The sequence below is a fragment of the Argopecten irradians genome, chromosome 10, assembly GCF_041381155.1.
Source record: "Argopecten irradians isolate NY chromosome 10, Ai_NY, whole genome shotgun sequence".
NCBI classification, from domain to species: domain Eukaryota; kingdom Metazoa; phylum Mollusca; class Bivalvia; order Pectinida; family Pectinidae; genus Argopecten; species Argopecten irradians.
In genome coordinates this window covers 41234828-41253609 of record NC_091143.1, presented here as the reverse complement: position 1 = coordinate 41253609, position 18782 = coordinate 41234828, and the positions used below count along the sequence as shown (strand labels likewise).

General features: G+C 33.4%; 1 protein-coding gene across 1 annotated transcript; it reads right to left on the bottom strand.

Moving 5' to 3' along the window:
• Positions 1 to 454: 454 nt before the first annotated feature.
• On the bottom strand, positions 455 to 5515 carry LOC138333924 (uncharacterized). Its single transcript, XM_069282588.1, has 2 exons — positions 5328 to 5515; positions 455 to 5052 (listed from the first exon to the last, which is right to left on the bottom strand). Exon 2 carries the CDS (start codon positions 5030 to 5032, stop codon positions 2714 to 2716), a length of 2319 nt encoding a protein of 772 aa, XP_069138689.1. The 5' UTR covers positions 5033 to 5052; positions 5328 to 5515; the 3' UTR covers positions 455 to 2713.
• Between the last annotated feature and the right edge of the window lie 13267 nt (positions 5516 to 18782).

Here is an 18782-nt window from a genome sequence, read left to right as displayed (position 1 = left end):
GTTGCCAAGGCAATAAAAGATATTTAAAGAACTTTTCATTATATTATCTGAACATAATACAGGGTTTTTTCAGAAAAAAAGGAAAATGAGTTTAGATTCCATAATAAAAAAACCAATTGATAAAATCAATGCTAACTAAATGTAACTAACTAAAGGGTGTCGACGATATGAACTGGTAACATATTGGTAATAATGCAATGAGTTGTTGCAGAAGAAAAATAGCTAAAACGATATTACCATAAACTTACACTCATTCTTCAAATTAAATCTGGATTGGAAAATAAATGTATAGGCACATATTTCAACCAAATCAGATTACAAATCATTATGCAGTAAATCTGTAAGAAGTGTAAAATATTTTACTTAAACAGACACAATAACAAGATAGTTATTTATATGTAACAATAATTAATCATTACGTTGAATTGTGTTAATTGTTTTCATTCCTGATTTAAATTATACAAACTGCAAGTAGATTCAAATTGATGATTTAATTTTGAAACGCATAGTAAAAGGTAAGTTAATAGACGTCATAATTGACACATATAAAACATGACTTAAAATTTGTGTGTAAGATTTTGAGAAATTTTAGAGAGTTTATACATCTTTTACTTGTTTTCGATTAGAAATATGCAATGAAATTATAGTCTTTATGGCAGTTTGGGGAATTGAACACATGATACGCATTGGCACTTATCGGCGAATTAAATGTATAGGCGTTCAGTTTTGCGGGGATAAATTTGCGATTTTCCCTTAATAAGCATTTGTAGGGAAAATCATGGTCAATTTGAAACAATAATTACAGAATAGTCATTTCCAATTCGTTATACATTTACCGCCTGTATTTAAGTTCGTTAAATAAATCACGAATACGCATGTAAAAGAATTCAATTCTAAACATATCAAAGACACTACATATAATCAGAAAAATCAGCTTGGGCTCCGGAATCGTTGTCCAGGGCGTAGTTTAAGAGGTAAAATGTCGGACGTTCAGAAATTAAAAAAAAATACATTAGTGTTAAAATGTTTTTCCCATAACACTTTTCACGATGATTAAAATTAACACTCATACACACATATTAACTGTAAAATGAAAACACATAAATAGTATTAAACTTACTTATACAATTGAATACACAAATAGCAGATTCACTCTCTATAAAAACACAAAAATAACATCACCCGTTAAAATGTAAAGACTAGGCTATAAAGCACGTATTGTAAAACAAGTTTTAAGAAGTTCGTTGCAAAAATCAGAAGCTCTATATAAACATATTGCAATGAATAATCTTCCCGTTGGCCACGGTAGCACGGTATCGGTCAGCATGTTCAGTGGACATTTGGTTAGTTCCATATATATAGAAAATGTACGTACATACACACGATGATGTGTACTTAGGCAAAATTGGGGAAATATAGCATATAAAACGTCATAATGTACAATTCTGATATGTGTGGGAAGAATGATAGACAGACAGTGACATTTTGAGTGCAATCAAATTGTACATATATCCAGCCATGCGGAAAATACATTGTACCAGGTTCGGAAGGTCAACATACACTTCAGAGTTAAAGATCAAAGGACTCATGTTGGTTCACATTTTACTGATTCGTACAAAAAATGTTGTCTCCACATTCTACATATGATTAATGTTTGTGTCAATACTTTCAGATGTACGCAATTCATTTCATAATTACAGGCGCATACATATATACTAGATTCCTATTTTCGTGATATATTTAATCTTTGAATGTTAAAGTGCATACAAACATACAAGGTTCATATCTATATAGACTTTTTATTCTATATATTTTATCTCATGTGATAAACTACCTGCATTACTACCTTTATGCGTTTCTTAACGTAGAATTTAATGGTAATAAAACGATGATCATCATTATTAATTCTTGTTCATAATTAAAAACTGTAATTGCTACATTTAAATTCAAGTGATTTATGATGGATAAGCTGTCTACACATTGATGTAAGTTATGCATACGTGCTAAGAGCGCGTGCCATATATATAATCACCGTCATTAGTAAAATGTATATATATTATTGTTTTTGTCTTTTACCCCTTTCATGTTGGCATTTCTCAAATAAATTATATCCACTTGCGTATTTACTTATACCGTGTTACCCAAGAAATTAGCATTATTGCGAAAAAGATGATATGTCAAAATGTTAAATGTGCACATACATATACGTACATACATTAACAGAATAATAATGGCTATTACGAAAATGAACATGCAAATTACATTTAATTTCTGTTTAAATATTTTGACATCTACATAAGGTTACTAAAAATAAGAAAATACATAGTTAATGCATTTTTAATTTATGACACGGACATGCTTTAGTCCTTTGTATACAGTACGCAATCCAAGAGAGAAGCGTCACGATGGTTTGTAAAATATTGAAATATATGTCGCAACCGTATATGCTTATAGACATTAATTTTGTCGTGATACGTTCTAATGATAATGTTATACTCAGTTATTGTATATATTTTTGAAAATGTTAACCAGAATTAACCAGTTTAAATGAAAGACTGGTGTAGTACCAATCTAATTAAAATCATACTTGATAATTCCGCTCCACTGAAACTAAATATGACACCATATTGGAGCATTGAACATCGCAGCGAAGCGGAATTCCATGTCTTAATTTAATTGAATTGGGGATAGTACTTACTAGACTAACGGAATGCTAATGCATTGTACCGATAAGAAGATCAAGTAGCCTGCTCCAACGACTATCCAACCTGTTTTCGTTAGGATTCCTTGCTGGAGGCCATGAAGATTGTGAGGACGTTCTAGAGGATCTCGTTGCAGTTGCTGAATTGCGAGAAGACACTGTCCCCGTTCGACGGGGTGACACCGACATTCTGGACCCAGAATGGGACGATTGTCTTTGAACGGGTTGTCTATTTATTCTTCGATTTCTCAGTTCCATAAGTCTTTTTCTCCTACTTTCTCGTTGTCTTTGCAGATATTCTTGTCTACTTCTATTTTCTCTTTCTCTATTTATCCTGTCTATTTCTTTTTGTCTTTTTCTTTCTATTTCTAATTTCATTTGTTGCTCTAGTTTTTGCTGTTGCGCTTTATCAATGTTTAACTTTTCCGATTTCTGTCTCCGCGTTTGTTCTTTGATTTGCTCCTGCTGCTTTTTTAATTTTTGTTCATACAATATTTGCTGTTCCATTCTTTGCAATATAGACATTGACGTTGGTTTTGGGATCGATTGCTGTTTATTTACTGAATGAATTGCAGTTTTTGCAATATTGTTTTCAACATTTAAATCCTTCCTGATTAGAGAATTTGATCGAGGCATGCTAAATCTCTTATTACTAGCTGTGTTTTGTATCCCGACATTTCTATCAAATTGAGATCGAGATGTTGTCTGATTAAACTTTTGTTGTGTTTTAGCCTTTCTTCCAGAATCCATGGGAAGCTTAAATTGAAACTCGAATTTTGGCGATTCGTCAACTGGTCTGCGCTGTTGTTGCGCCTGAACACTAGCGCGCCCCCATTTTTTCGAATGTCGTCGACTCGGAACTTCCTGGTTAACGGTGGGAGTTTCTTTAGGCGTATGTCGCCAAAACACTTGACCGAACGCGTTAGATAGAATTTGGGAATCATCTTTTGGTTTAAGAGTATTTGGTATCTTCGGCGGCCCCTCTATATCTGTGGTCTGTATAAGTGGGGTTCCAGGCATATGCTGAACACGTGCCCTTCCTGACCATTGCCTGTTTCGATTAGCATTTTTTGACTCTCTCTCTTCAGCTAATTTCCTTGCAAGTGCATTTTGCCTCCGTATTTCCTTTCTCTGCTCTTCCATTATGAGTTGTTGCCTTGACATTCGAACAACCTCCTGTTGTTGTTGTTGTTGTTGTCTTTGCTGTATATTTTGACGAGTACTAGACCACGGAGGAGGCGGGGGATTAAAGGATTGCCTGGACATTGGTCTGAATTGCTGATGCATAAACCGTTCCTCTGGCGCTTTACATTGCCAAGGCTGAAAAGAATTAATCCTTGAAAGAGGCGTAGGATCTTTCAGCCATTCTAAGGTTTTTCTTACAGAGAGAATGAACACATCTTGTCGCGAAACAAGATCCGTAATAAATCTATCCATTGCGTTAAGTCGATCCGTTGTATAAAACCATGATGGATGCATATTGATTCCGAACGGAATTTTTTCTCTTTGATAGTAACTATTGAAGTTATCCATCAGAAACTTATATGCCAATTCCTCATTCGGTGGTATATTCATGCACCCATCCACATACACACAATCGTACCTATGCAAGTAATCCAGTAATGATACAACTGGAACTTCCCAGAAACCATGATGACGACCACGAGGGCATGGTTTCACTTTGCAATCATAAGGCCACCCGAAATCGAGGGTAAACGGAGTCGGAGCCGTATCATTTAACTTCCGTTTGCTGAAAGTCAAGGTCGCGTCATACATGTACCCCAACTGTTTGAGTTGTTCTGGTTGTAGATCTCCGACTGGTTCGAGGAAAGGGCTTCTCCAACCAACAATATCACTTTCTGGTAGTTTTCCGTATTTGGCTAAATTTTGTTTTTGGTTTTTAGCTTCAGTGTAAAAGTTTTGCTGATTCATATGGTTATGCGTAACGCTGTGCGCTGCAATTTCCATTCCTCTTCGATGGAATTCAGTCACGTGATTGTATTGGGTGTCAGTGTGCGAAATAAACATTGTCATAGAAATGGGACAACCATTTGGATTTAAACGCGAATTATTAAATAGTCTGTTGTAAAATTCAGCAGCTTTGTCAGTCAAAGCGTCATCAAAAGTAAAGAAAACTATTTGTGGGACTTCAGAGGATCGCATGTTCAGTCCGAGCTGTTCACGACAGCAGAAACAGTCTGGTGGTCTACACTGACTACTAGTTTGGCACGTTGAGCATGAGGAGGAAAAAACTAGCGGTATAAGCAAGGTTATTAAACCTGCAGCACTTAAAACGCTCGAAACGAAATTCATTCTTGACGTCCTCATCATTAAAATGTTGTTCTCTGAATCTGAAACAAGAAAACATAATGCTATTAAACTATATAATAAACGTACATAAATAGAGAAACTATATAGTTAGGATCCAAATTTGTTAAAATGTGATACTTCCTATTATTTACTAAATTAAATGTTGTTTAATTACTGAAGATGAAAAACACTAATTTTATAAGAACCATATCGTAATGATATCATTAATATTTTACTTTTGTAATATTTATATATAAATGAGTTATATTTTTATATATGACTTAAACATAACGAAAACTACATTAAATTATCTTACCATAGTTTATATTCAGATGTCTGGCACATATAAATCCATAAATATCCAAAAACGAGTTTATTCCAAAAATATCCTAAAACGAATAATGCTTCAAATGGATTAAATATGTCTAGCCCTTTGCCACGACCATCCCCAGAGCTGTATATCTTTTACAATATACATTCTCCGTAAGGTAAAACCTGGACCTTGAGCGAGCAGCTCTAACCCTCCAAATGACAGCGCTCGTAAGGTGGTTGTGAATACACATGGTTTTATTGCGGGCTCTACGATATTTTGGCACATATTTGTCAGCGTCATTATTTATGACCGGTGCTCCGGGGCAAGAAGGCCATGTTCATGTCTAGAGCTTATAGCTATCTATTTTCTATCCTAGCTCGTGTAGTACTAGGACTTGAACTGCACAGAGAATTGCGTTTAAAGGTTTTATTTCCGTATATAATATGCCAGAGCATTGGTCACATTCACAAGACACGTAATATACATAATTTGTTATGTCAACTGCCAAGAATGGTAAGGGTTACGAGGGTTTTTTTTTCATTTAAAAATATCGTAATTAATTTGTTCAGGTGTGTAACAGGAAGCTTATAATTAATAACGATATTAGTTGATAATAGCAAAAAATGTCCAAATTGTCATTTATGCTTTTCCTATACAGTGTATCTTACTTTAATTAATTAACAAAAACACATTTTGTATTTAATATCAAGTCGACTTTATCGAGTAAAACTTCCTTATGATTGAAAATGCAATTAAAACATTTCATTAAGTGGTCCATCATCGAAATTGAAATGGCAAACGTATATTTTTCTTCAAATACTGCTTACACTTCACAAAAATGTGTCTTATCTATTTTTTATTTTTCATTCAAGAGAACATTGTGTGTAATGGTTCATATAAAATCGAACTAAATATCTGATTATCCAAAACGGAGAGACATTCCAAAATTATCTACGTTACACATTAAACTACATGTTTTGTCTGATTCATGCTAGCGGCCAAACAGCTTACTGTGATAGCACAAAACATCAACACGTACATAATGCTACATGTGATCAAGTGTGCAGTTAATTTGAGCTAAAAAGGAAACATTTGTTCGTTTTATGTCACTTTAATTCTCAGATATGTTATGTGTTGAGGGAAGCGCATTACATGTAGCGTATTTCCAAAACTAGGCACATTGAATATATCAAAGGGTTTTAATACAAATAAATGAAATTACCAAACCAAATTAATGAATTCATTTCTAATATATTTCGATACATATTTATCAGCTGGAAAATAATTATCAATGCCTATTTCAAATATACATGTAAATTAAGAAAAAAAATAATGCTGACAACAAATATATGTATTTGAAACACTTTTTTTTTCATTTGAAATATTAATAACACAGAGGAAACTAATATATTTACATTACTGTTGTTTTTACCGATGTTTCGTGTTGCATTTTATAATCAAAACTAGACCTACTGACGACAAATGGTTGGTTTAAAAGAGATCACTGTTTGTAAAACAAGAACAACAGTATTAAGAATGTCTGTATCTTGTAGATGACACACATTATTTTTCACGAATAAGAAATAGACAACAATATCGTGTATTGTAATTAAGATCGTAGACACACTAAATTGGTTAAAAAACGAAATGAACTGATGGATAATTATGTACTTCCCCCTAGATACAAGACACCTTGTTGGCCATTCATCTGAAAGCATTATTTGTCATTTTCATACAGTTTCTGTTAGTTCTATCTCGGCGTGGTTTGGCCGCCTACCTGTCAGGTCTTTGCAAACGACACCAGTACGATTTCATTGCCCTACGGACAAGTAATTAGGCTTGTTGCCTTTTAATAACTGTTTTAGACAATGCAGTCTTCAGGACACAGTTTGAAATTTATAGCATGTTGTGTTGTAATAAATTGCCAATTACCTCTTAATTAAATATTTCGAGGGAAATGTTAAAATTTGAATTTATGTGGCGTCAGCAATTTTGCAAAGAAATGAATTAGCATTATTTGGACATTTGAATTAAAGAATCCGGTATTGTATTTTTTGTCTTATTTACTTCTGCATCTATTAAGGAACATTACGATAGTCATGATTCAAAGCAGGCCTTAGGGCATGCCATATATGTACATGAGGTATGCATGTTCATGCTAATTAAGTCATCTTAATTGTTTTATTAATTAATCTACTCAAATGTGGTCAATACTGTCTTTGTTGTAATTAATTTGACAACTTTAAAATTTTCACATCGGTTATTAATTTTGATGCATGTGCATCTCACTTAGTTTCCACAGATTTTAAATGTAACACTTGAACTTTTTTATTTTAATTTATCGTTCAAGAAGTCATGTACTTTAATATCAATATGCAACACAAAACTAATCGTCATAATCCATAAATTTGGAAGAATAGCGCGTCAATGTGTACTTAGTATGCAAGTTATGTTTAAAAAGGCTGTTTATATAAAATTTAATTTTTGTTAAAAAGACATTAATAACACAATCATCGTTTAAACGGTTTAGAAATTAAATGAAACTTGAAGATAAAACACTATTTCTCATGAACAGTGAAAAGAATAATTTTAAGCTTCGTTCTATATTTATTAAAACACTCGGACAAAACGAAAGTCTTCCTTGAAGTATGACGTTCTTAAATGCATGAACTTTTCACTAATTACCAAACCCCTCACCCCCACCTCTCCTCCTTAAGACAAACCAAAAAAAAAAAAAACTAAAAAATAAAACCGATTACATGTATTTAAGATACCCCAGAACAATTTGTCACTGATCGGTATTTAGAGTTTAGTTAATTTTAAGTTAAGGATTTGAATTCTTTTCTGATGTCCTAAAAAAGGAAAATTCTTTTATTAACACATTTATGAGAAAATTTCCAAATGAAATCAACCGTACTCTGTATATGTAATTACATGCATGCTTTTTTTTGACGTCGCAGTTGTTCGATCAAAGAAGTATAAAGCGGATCAAAGTCACCATGAAGAAAAAAAAAGAAACAATAGCTTTTTATGGTTGGAAATGTGTTTCGCTTCATTAAAAAGTCACCCCTTATGTGTTACATTGTACCTGTTTTTTCCTGTGTAAAGTGCGAAAAACATGCTTTTGTCGTTTTTAGGCCTCTTTATGAATATATAATATAAAGCTACACGGTGGGACAATATAAAAAAGATAAATTAATGTTTGGGTCATACCTTTTGTTACGGCACTATTATTTATTTACATCATTCTTTTTACGACCTATCTACTCTAGGTAGGTCGTTAAGCCCGGCAAATGACCGGAAAGGTTTTAAAAAGAACCAACATCAAACGCGATATTATGTCAAAAATAAGTTACTACACTTGCTAACTTAATGGCGTTTATAAGATTTCGAGATGTTTAATCATTTTTCAGCATTTAGATCCAAGAATTTGAGAGAAAGATTATTTGGAAAACATAAGATTACATTGTAATAATATGCATCACGGCCGTTTCTTTTCTCCGATTTCAAAAGAATATCACGAAATTTCTAATCCACGAAAATGAATCTGGAGTAATCAAAATACAAAAAAGGACATTTATTGAAGTCAGTTTCGCAGTTAAAAAAAGAAAAAGTAAATCGTATCATTACAAGTGTTTTTCCTAGATTTGAGAGCAGTTTACCTAAATTACTTAAATTTGCTTCATGCTAAAAAGCACATAACATGTACAGCAATAATTAAGTTGACGCAATGAACTAATCCGGAAATTCTGCGGTGCTCTTGAATTTGTAATTCAAGATTAAGATTTGTACTGTCCATTTTAATATGCCTTAAGCCTGTGGTTCTGTTGGATATGGATTACTGCACTCTTCTTTCCGTAGGTAATACCGTTGTAATCGGTTATGCCACCTGTCAAGAGAAAAATAAAAACGTCAAATAATCTGATTTTTTGTTGCATATTAATAACTACAATGATGTTTATATGCAAATATCAGTATTGGTATACTTAACATAATGCATTAGTGGTAAACAATAAACAAAACGTATTAGTACAAAAGAGAACAAGAAACTATCCGGAACCAATTTGGATGTACAATATCCGTTGGATTGACGATTAGATCGTCAGCGCTAAGTGCATTCTGATGATTACTGTGATATCTTTACGACAGTAATCATCTCCTGCCATGACTCGGCATCATTCGGGACATAGGCAACCATGTCTTGTCTAGTCCTCCGAGCTACGTTATTCGTTTTTCCATTCTGTGTCGCATTGAACCACAGTACCGTTAAAACGACAAAAACAGTGAATTTTAATGCTTCGAACGTGTAGTGTTGTATAACGAAAGAAATCTTCTTTTTTGTTGTTTGGAAAAAATGTTGCTTCAGAAAACTGAAATAAAGCTGCATCATAATTTAAATTTACATGTCGTGTTTTTATCACCATCTTCAAAAATGCTTATCACCATCTTATTTAAACTGTTCTCATCATCTTATGAGAATTGTTTATGATCATCTGATCAAAACTGCTTACCATTATCTTAATAAAATTGCTTACCATCATCTTATTGAAACGGCTTATTATCATCTTAATTAAACTGCTTATTATCATCATATTGAAACTGCTTAACATAATAAGATTCACAAATCCGAGTAATCGTCCTGTCATTCAATGAATTCAACGTGTTATTCTCGCTCGTTGAATATACAACAGACCACTTCTCATTGGCTACGCGAGTGTCAAAGGTCGATTGTGAAGTCACCTTGAAGGGATGACTCAACAAATCTGATGTTTCCGCTTGGCAGCCTCTATTACAATTTAAGTTAAAAACTGTGAAATTGTTTAATATAAACATGTTACCATCATAAATGAGATATTTTGTCACTTGTCTTGAAACGTGTATGAACAATTGAAATATGTAAATCTGTTAATCAAAATTTAAAACATAATTGTAAAATCATTGAAAATATTATTTCTATGAAAATCAGAAGACAAATTAATTTTACAATGCATTGTTTTAGTTGACAGTATGTACATTTTCCCAATTTTTAATGTCTACTTGCCTGTTCGTTTTATCAATCAAAAACGCGTTATTTACTATGATCCCGGCAAAGTACGTTATTTATCAATTGTAAATATTCCACAATGATGTACCATTGCAAAATGAGTGAGTAACTGCACACACGTATTTCCTATTGCGACTTTATAGCATGGGAATGACCTTTTTAATAGATACACAGTACCATATCGGGCTGGACAATAACCTAGATATTACGCTACACATAACCGGTAGCTTTTGTTATTTTTTACAAGTTGTTATGTATTTTATATAACCATCACGAGTAACACATATAATAGGGGGACTATCATATACATATTATTTTAGTCAACCAGTATGTTTATGAAGTTCTTGATAGCAGAAAAAGATAGATTAAGTTTATTTAAATCATTTACAGATATTTTAGATAAGGTTAACTTTTAAATACTGCTTAATTCGAAAATGAGTAGACTCTATACATTCATTTTACGTTTAATTTCCGATAAATAAATTAAAAATGATTTCACTGAATATGTAGGACAAATGCCCCGTATACACTGCATTGACAAGTACAAGCTATCATGATTTTGTAAAGGAAATACTTGTAAACACCATGAAATATTAAGGTTTCCGAAATTTTATTTCCTCGTATACTTAGGAAGAAATTCGATAACCGGTTCATATTCCATGCCACATATTGTACGAATAAGATTAATACATAATGTTAATTTTATATTGTTTATCATTGCACAGCATATATTATTTATCACAATTGTACAACATGAATAAACATTCGCATATCATAACTAATTCAACCACCAAAAGAAGTCTCGTGTAATTTCATGTAATAAAAATCAAATCAAGCAGGCCATCCTTTGATCTCCAATATAATTATAAGAACAATATTTAATTGCCTCCATCAAAATATATAGAAAATTTAATGTTCCGTCTTTATCATCGGACAATATCGATAAACGTCCGTATACAATATTTATTCAAATACAAAAGGAAGTTGCCTACGAGTTCATAAAACAAATCAAAACGAAAATAGAAAAAGAGAGAGAGAGAGAGAAAAAAAAAGGCATATCTACCACGAAGTACGTTTTACTGGTTCGTTTCATTGATCATTTAGATATATTTAAGTGTATTGGCATCTGTCCACTACATTTTCCTGTTAAAAGCAATATTATTGCTTCGCACAAAAGTCTTTGATCTCTTTTTATGTTCTTTGTCTAAACACTGGCCTCTATTGAGGATAATGCCATTTTTTGTTTGTTAATGAACCAATAACAAAAGCAACAATAACAACAAAAGAACATATTATATCTACTGTGTAGATAGTATTGGTGACCGGTCAATATGTGATAACCGTTGCCTATACCTGAATCGCAGGTTCTCGTTTCTAATATAATACAGGTATAATACGGACCAATGGTTACATTTTGATATAATCTTCACTCCACACCATTTTGATATGCCTTTTTATAGATCAATTACATAAGCCTTCGGCGATCGCAACTAATTATAGCGACTGACCGAAGGGATCATTCAGACAATATCCATATAGATATTGTCCCTAAAGTGTATCTGTATGTTCTATATGTGTTCATTGTTTATGTTTTGTGTACGTCCGTGACCGTCCTTAATATGTAATCTTATTTGTTCTTTTTGTATCTTGACAAAGGGGCAGATCGCCTCAAAAAATTGACTATATTTTTTTATGCACACTGTTAGAATTACTTCTTTGCTATATATTATACTGACCCATTAATATACATATACTTATATTGGACACAAAAAAACTGTGCCTGACGTAAGAGTATCCAATAATTCATAAGCTTACATAATAGTCGATTGTATTTCCATCTTTAAATATTGAGGACAGCGTTTGTTTGTTTGTTTGATCAATCAACGTCCTATTAACAGCCAGGGTCAGGAAAGGACGGCCTCCAATGTAAATGATTAAATGCGTGTGTGAAGAACGTGGTGCGTGTTTTGGGAGACTGTGGTATATTTGTGTTGTGTCTTCTTGTATAGTGGAACTTTGTCCATTTTATAGTGCTATATCACTGAAGCATACCGCCGAGGACGCAATCAACACACCCCATCCGGTCACAATGGGCAAACCAGTCGTCCCACTACCTATTGCTGAGCGCTATGCAGAAGCAGAAAATACAGTTCTACTTTTATAGACTATGGCATGTTTCGATCAGGGAACAGAACCAAGAGCCTTACTCACAGGGGTGAGCACTCAACAGACGGCCAAAAGTGTGGCGGTGTCAAAGGGAGAAGTTGGGAAGAAGACATTTAGTTATAAAACCCTAAGTTTAGTCGCCTATTACGACCATGCAATAGGGACAGTAGATCAATTCTAACGCCCTACCTGCATAGCAGAAGAAGTTTGTGCTCTAAAAGTTCCATACGTATTTGATTTTGAATTACATAACCACGTTTTTATGTAATGTGTTTTCTTATGAATTATTTAGATATTAGTTTTCATTAGCATAATTTGAAGCAGTATGTTGCATGATCTATAATGTGATTAAATTACTGTTAAACTTGCTTCATATTGTCAATATAAGATGCATATGTCTGAGCCTTCAAAAGCAAAACAAAATCATCCTTTCGCATGGAACGCATCTTAGTGTGTGTTATTGAACAATAAATCTATGTTAATGGCTTTCATTAAGCAAACTTTGAATAAATTGTTGATTAGCACAACTGTTCCTCGATCCTTTGATTTAGTTATTTTTTGATCAGTTATTATGGTAATTACCAGACGATTCCTTTTGTCAGCAACGTACATTTGAGTGACAGGTAAATGTGATATCAGAATATCTCCTCGTGGAAGCATGTATATGATATCAACGTTATTGCAGAAGGCAGCTAAAGGACATGTTTTCTTGTTGTTGATGATTTCTTTGAAGTGACACTTGTTCACATTTCCATTGTTTTTTCTTGTTTTAGTTTTATCTTATTAATGTCTTATTGATAGCCAGGATCATGTAAGGATGACCCACCCATGCAGTTAGTGCGTTGGAATTGTACCTGCTGTCCCTATTGCATGACCATTAAAGGCGACTAAATTAAGGACGTTATCTGTTTTCTTCTTCCTATCTAACACTCTTTCTAACATCTCTCTTGACACCGCCTCACTTTTGGTCTTCAGTTAAGCGTTCGCACATGTCAGGTAGGCTCTGGGTTTTGTCCCTTGGCCGAGACACACCAAAGTCTATAAAAGTGATAGTTTTTAAAAAAACCAAATAGAATCCATAGCAATACACAATAAATAATTACACATAACTGGTCCATCGATTTAATGATATGACCATGTAGGTCAAACGGTATTAAAAATACCAAGTCAGGTAAGAAAATAAAAAGACAGGTGCTAAGTATATATATATAACGATATACCACACACGAAGGGAACAGATAACAGCTTGTTATGTTTGATTTTTATTTTGCCCTCTCAACTGCACTGTCAACTGTTAACATTATGTCAAATGACGACCTGTCAATTCCGTGGGGGTCATAAAAGTCAATTAGTGTATCAAGGATCACTGAAGTCAAATATCAAACGAAATAAATTATAATAGTTTCAAATACAATCGGAGAACGTTGAAACTCCTAAATTTTTGTATAATGTTAAAATAAAATTTTCTGGTTTGTAATTTTCCCGTAGGAAAGATTTCTTCTTAATAACGTACTTAAAAAAATCATACTTACCCTAAAACTTGATAAACAAAATGTTCATCGGAACCTTGGCAATAGTTCTTATTTAATATTACATGTAGTCAACACGATCCTTGACGTTTGAGAAACTCTATCAATGGAGAGATGTTTTAATTCGTCTAGTGGTGGCCTCATGAGTCATTTTAGTAATACTGCACAGAAAAGGTGGGATTGAATGAAATCTAATATATATAGGGAGTGGACCATAACAACTGTATCTTAAAAAATGAAAGAAATTGAATTTGATGCTTTTGTTAATATTAATAAACGCATTGCATGTGGATTGCAGTCCTGAATTTTAACCAGATCCGAAATAAACAGCGTTTCAGTATTGAAAGGTTTACAATGCAAGGGACACAACTCGAATAGCTTTGTTTACCGGTATTTCTTGATGTCATGTTGGCTCACTGCGATAATACATGTTCCTACATACAGCTACAAATCAGTAGAATTTTAGATACTCATGAACAGAACCGTTATGGATACAAGAATAGGTCACCTACAACTATAAAAGCGTTCCCATACAATGGAAATTAAGTTATTATTGAGATTTTGAAAAAAGATCGGAAAGTGTGCTCAGAAAGTCCTATAAAGTTTTACTTCAAATAGATAAAAAATAATAGCACAAATGCAGGCGTTCCGCAAGGGTCAGTTTTAGGTCCACTACTCATGTATTCTATACATAAATGACATCTGATAATCTGAAAGTCTTTCAAAATTGTATGCGGATGATACTTCGCAACTTTGTTATGAACCATTGCTTTTTAACTGAAACAAAATAAGCAATGACTTGAATAAAATTCAAAATTGGAGATGGATGGTGAAATTTAATCCACTGAAAACGGAAATTACTTATTTCAAGTATTGAACATAAATATGTTATGGGTTTTTACATTTAATGACGTTAGTCTAGAATTTATTGATAGTCACACATGTAAGCACCTAGCTGCTACCCTTAACGTTAACGGTAAATGGAGCAATGATATAGACAAAACATGATTCAAGATTAGTAAATGTAAGTGTACTTTGTAAGCTCAAATATATTTAAAATAAACAAACTTAAATAAAACGTATAAGACATACATTATAAATGTTGCAATTATTTGAATAATGTTATAAGTTTGGGATGAATGTACCAGTAAGTTATGAAGCTGAAGTGTTGACATGCTGCGGTTTTTGTGCTACTCATTAGAGCCCAGGCGTGTTAATCGGAGGACACCACAGTGTCCGACCAGTTGAAATCTGGCTGTTTTCCTATGTTTCTGGATACCTAGTGACATTTATACAGCACGATATACATAATATCATATACCAAATTAAAGATACATTATCTGGCTATCGATTGAGAGTATTTTACATTGTCACATCTTATACGGTTTGTTAATTAATATTCATTTTTTTCTGAAATTGGGTATTGTTATATGGCCGGCCGAGTTATCTACCTTGACACAGTATGATTACATTCATAATGAGAAGAAAAATGTCTACAGAGCCAAACGCCTGTGATCCGACAAAGCTATCCTGTTGTTTTTTTATCTTTTAATAACATTAACAGTGAAGATGTTCGTAGCTACTAGGGTTTTATTGGAAATCGAAAAGCTAATATATTGTTTGCCAGATTGAGATAAAAATGTAATGGCCTAAACATTAACCTTTTCCTATTAAATGTACTATACTATTGTCTCTGTCAATGTGGACATCCAAGTTGTGCAAGCTTAGCAAAAACGGCAACTGCTAATTAATTGTATGTCTAGACCATGAGAAAACATGACAAAGTAAGGCCTCAAATGCATAGCCTTGTGTGTCAAGTTGAATATGTAAGTACAGGCATGCTATCAAATAAAACTTTTCTTGGTGAGAATTTTGTTAAATAATGGGGTTTGACAGTTTTATCAAGATCCCTGGAACGTTTAAAATGGTCTGTGATCTCTAGGATTGGTACAAACATATTTACTTTAATAACATTTGAGTGCCTGCGTACATGGTGCAAAATGTTGCTATAAAACTCGAGTTGTCCCCCTTACACCATTGAATGGTCAAGAACAAAGACTACGCACTTTTAGATAGAATTGTGATACTTTGCATGCATGCAGTACTTTGGTCTCAGATATTAAGCCCCCTTCTTTGATATCAAAGATGGCCTCCATTACTCGTGAGATTTTTAATTGGAACCCCGAATAACGTTTCTTATTGAAAAAGTAGTTTACTCCTTAGAGTTGTATTACAAACAAACAAACAAACAAACACAAACAAATTGCAGTATTTCCTAAAAGCTTGACTGCATAACTCAAATAGCAAATTTAGTCCAAAAATAGAGTAAAACCGATTTTCATATCTTCACCATATATTCGAACCCATGAAAATAACATATAGTTCACTCAATGCAAAAACGACTTTTGGTCTTTTCAAGGACAACATGTGCATTTTGCATATTCTTTGCTTCACATTCGATCGATATTTTGCCACAAGAAAAACAAGATAAAACCTACTCTACCCTATCTCTATGTACAGTAATATTCAATTGTCTAATAAAATTATATTTTGGCTTTTAAAGAAGACGAAATTAATTTATCTTATTTTCTGATAAGGTAACTTCTTGACAAAAGTGGTTAAACACACACCCTGTTTTTGCTATACTGACCGAAATTATCTTAAAACCTTCATCAATATTCTGGTAAACGACGCTATTCCGTGCGTCGACTCCATATATCTAGTCTATGTGACGCTCCTAGGAGCCATAGCATTAACAATTTCACCGAAGAAGATAAGTACCCGATATAGACCAACCATTCACCTCTACAAGAATTGTTTCTCCGTTAATTTGTAGACCTGTGAGTGACAGATAACGGCGTCTATTGGTCATTGATATGACACCTGTCGCCGACATAGTTATTTTTCTATGAACGAAAATGATAGAAGGTCACGTTAAAACTATAACAAAAACCTTATCCATAATTAGATATTGTTTTTGTGTTTGTGTCTATCCAATCTCCGTCATTATATAGACTAGAATGTCATTGACAGTTCACAGTAGCATATTCATCCCCATCACACCCTCATTCCCAATTCCTCCCAGACGTCAGACATCGGCTTTCTAGAGCTGAGTAGTGACGTCACAAGTCATTTGACGTCCATGGATCAATCGGGAACTCTCGGCAATTTCCGTAAACGTGAAACGGAAAGTGCCGAATGTTCCTAAATGCCGAAATCTTATAAATATAAAGAAATAGCCGTAATCCCTATATATTTATATTTACAACTAAATATAAACAATAATATTTTAATAAACATGTAAACTTCATTTGAACCAGGTTCATCATCATTGTATTACTGTTTTACTAAATTGGTGAATTGTTTACCGATACATAAACGGCGTAAAGCAAAACTTTACATTTCAATAAACCAGTTTAGTACCAAACTTACAGAAGTGTGAATCCACAAAGGTAGTGTTAAACAGAAAGTTTTTATGTGAGCCACAAGTCCTTACGTTCCGTAACGATTTTCCGTGTAGAAGAAAGTCGATTGAGCTCATTTGTATGTAGCAGAAAACGGTTTATCTTATACAAAGCTTTTCCTTCACTGAATCAATGTCAGACAACTAAAGAGCAGAGGTGAGCCTAATCCTTCCCCGGATTACCCGAGGAATACAGGTTCTTAGATACTCTTGTAAAATTATCAAGGTGTACATTGACCGAAAGGTGAAGTTGTCGAAAAATTCACCACTAGACCTCTTCCTCTGGGATAAGATGTTCAAGGTTAAAGCTTTGTTTTCACTTTAACAATTTAATTCCCCAACTTCTGGGCCAGGCTAGTCGAACAATTGCATTCATTTCAGATTTATGTGCCAATAATTTGTATAAATAACACTTTAAAAAGCTAGATTTACTTTCACAAGGGATACCGGTAAAGATCAAGATTTAATATGGGGCATATGTTATGAGTGATAAGCACCGGTTTAAACGTAACATTACAATATTGTAATATAGGAACTGGCCATTTTATATACGTCTCTGTATTAAAAACATACGTACATTTATGTATGAAAGACATACGCACATTTCTGTATGAAAGACACACTCACATTTCTGTATGTATAAGTTCATGCGGGGAAAATCAGCGACCAACATCCAGGTACCCTGCATTCCTGTGTTGGGTTTGTGGATATCAATCAATAAAATCAAAACCTATTACAAACGTTCGGAAGCGGACTGATACCAAAGTAGTATATGGAGTGATTAGATCAAATTTAGAATTTAAAAATTACTTCAACGATTTTTTAAAAATGGTTTTGCTTAATGCTGCAAATAAAAAGGTTTCTGAATAGATCTATTTGTTTCTGCATCAATTTTGTAAATAAAAATAAAGAACCTTTATAAATATATTTTTAAATATCGTTTAATGAGTTTCCCTTATATGTTTGATGTGACTGTAACAGTCCTATCTTTTACATCCATATACATGATTGGGTTCAGAATATCCTAGCTATATCATCCATACTATAATTCAAGGACGAATGGATACATAGATGATATAGGGCATTGGAAAAATTTGTTTCTACTGGGGATAAAACACAATTAAATTCTATTGATCGTCCGGGAATCCAGGTTTAGACCAACGATGCAAGGTGCTAAAACTGCACATCGTGCCTATTTCAGAAGCTAAAATACATGTTACTTTCGCTATATTTGAGAAAGGAAGTGCAAAATTGTC

Coding starts and splice junctions, on each gene's coding strand:
- LOC138333924 (XM_069282588.1), bottom strand. CDS start 5,032: ATGATGAGGACGTCAAGAATGAATTTCGTTTCGAGCGTTTTAAGTGCT.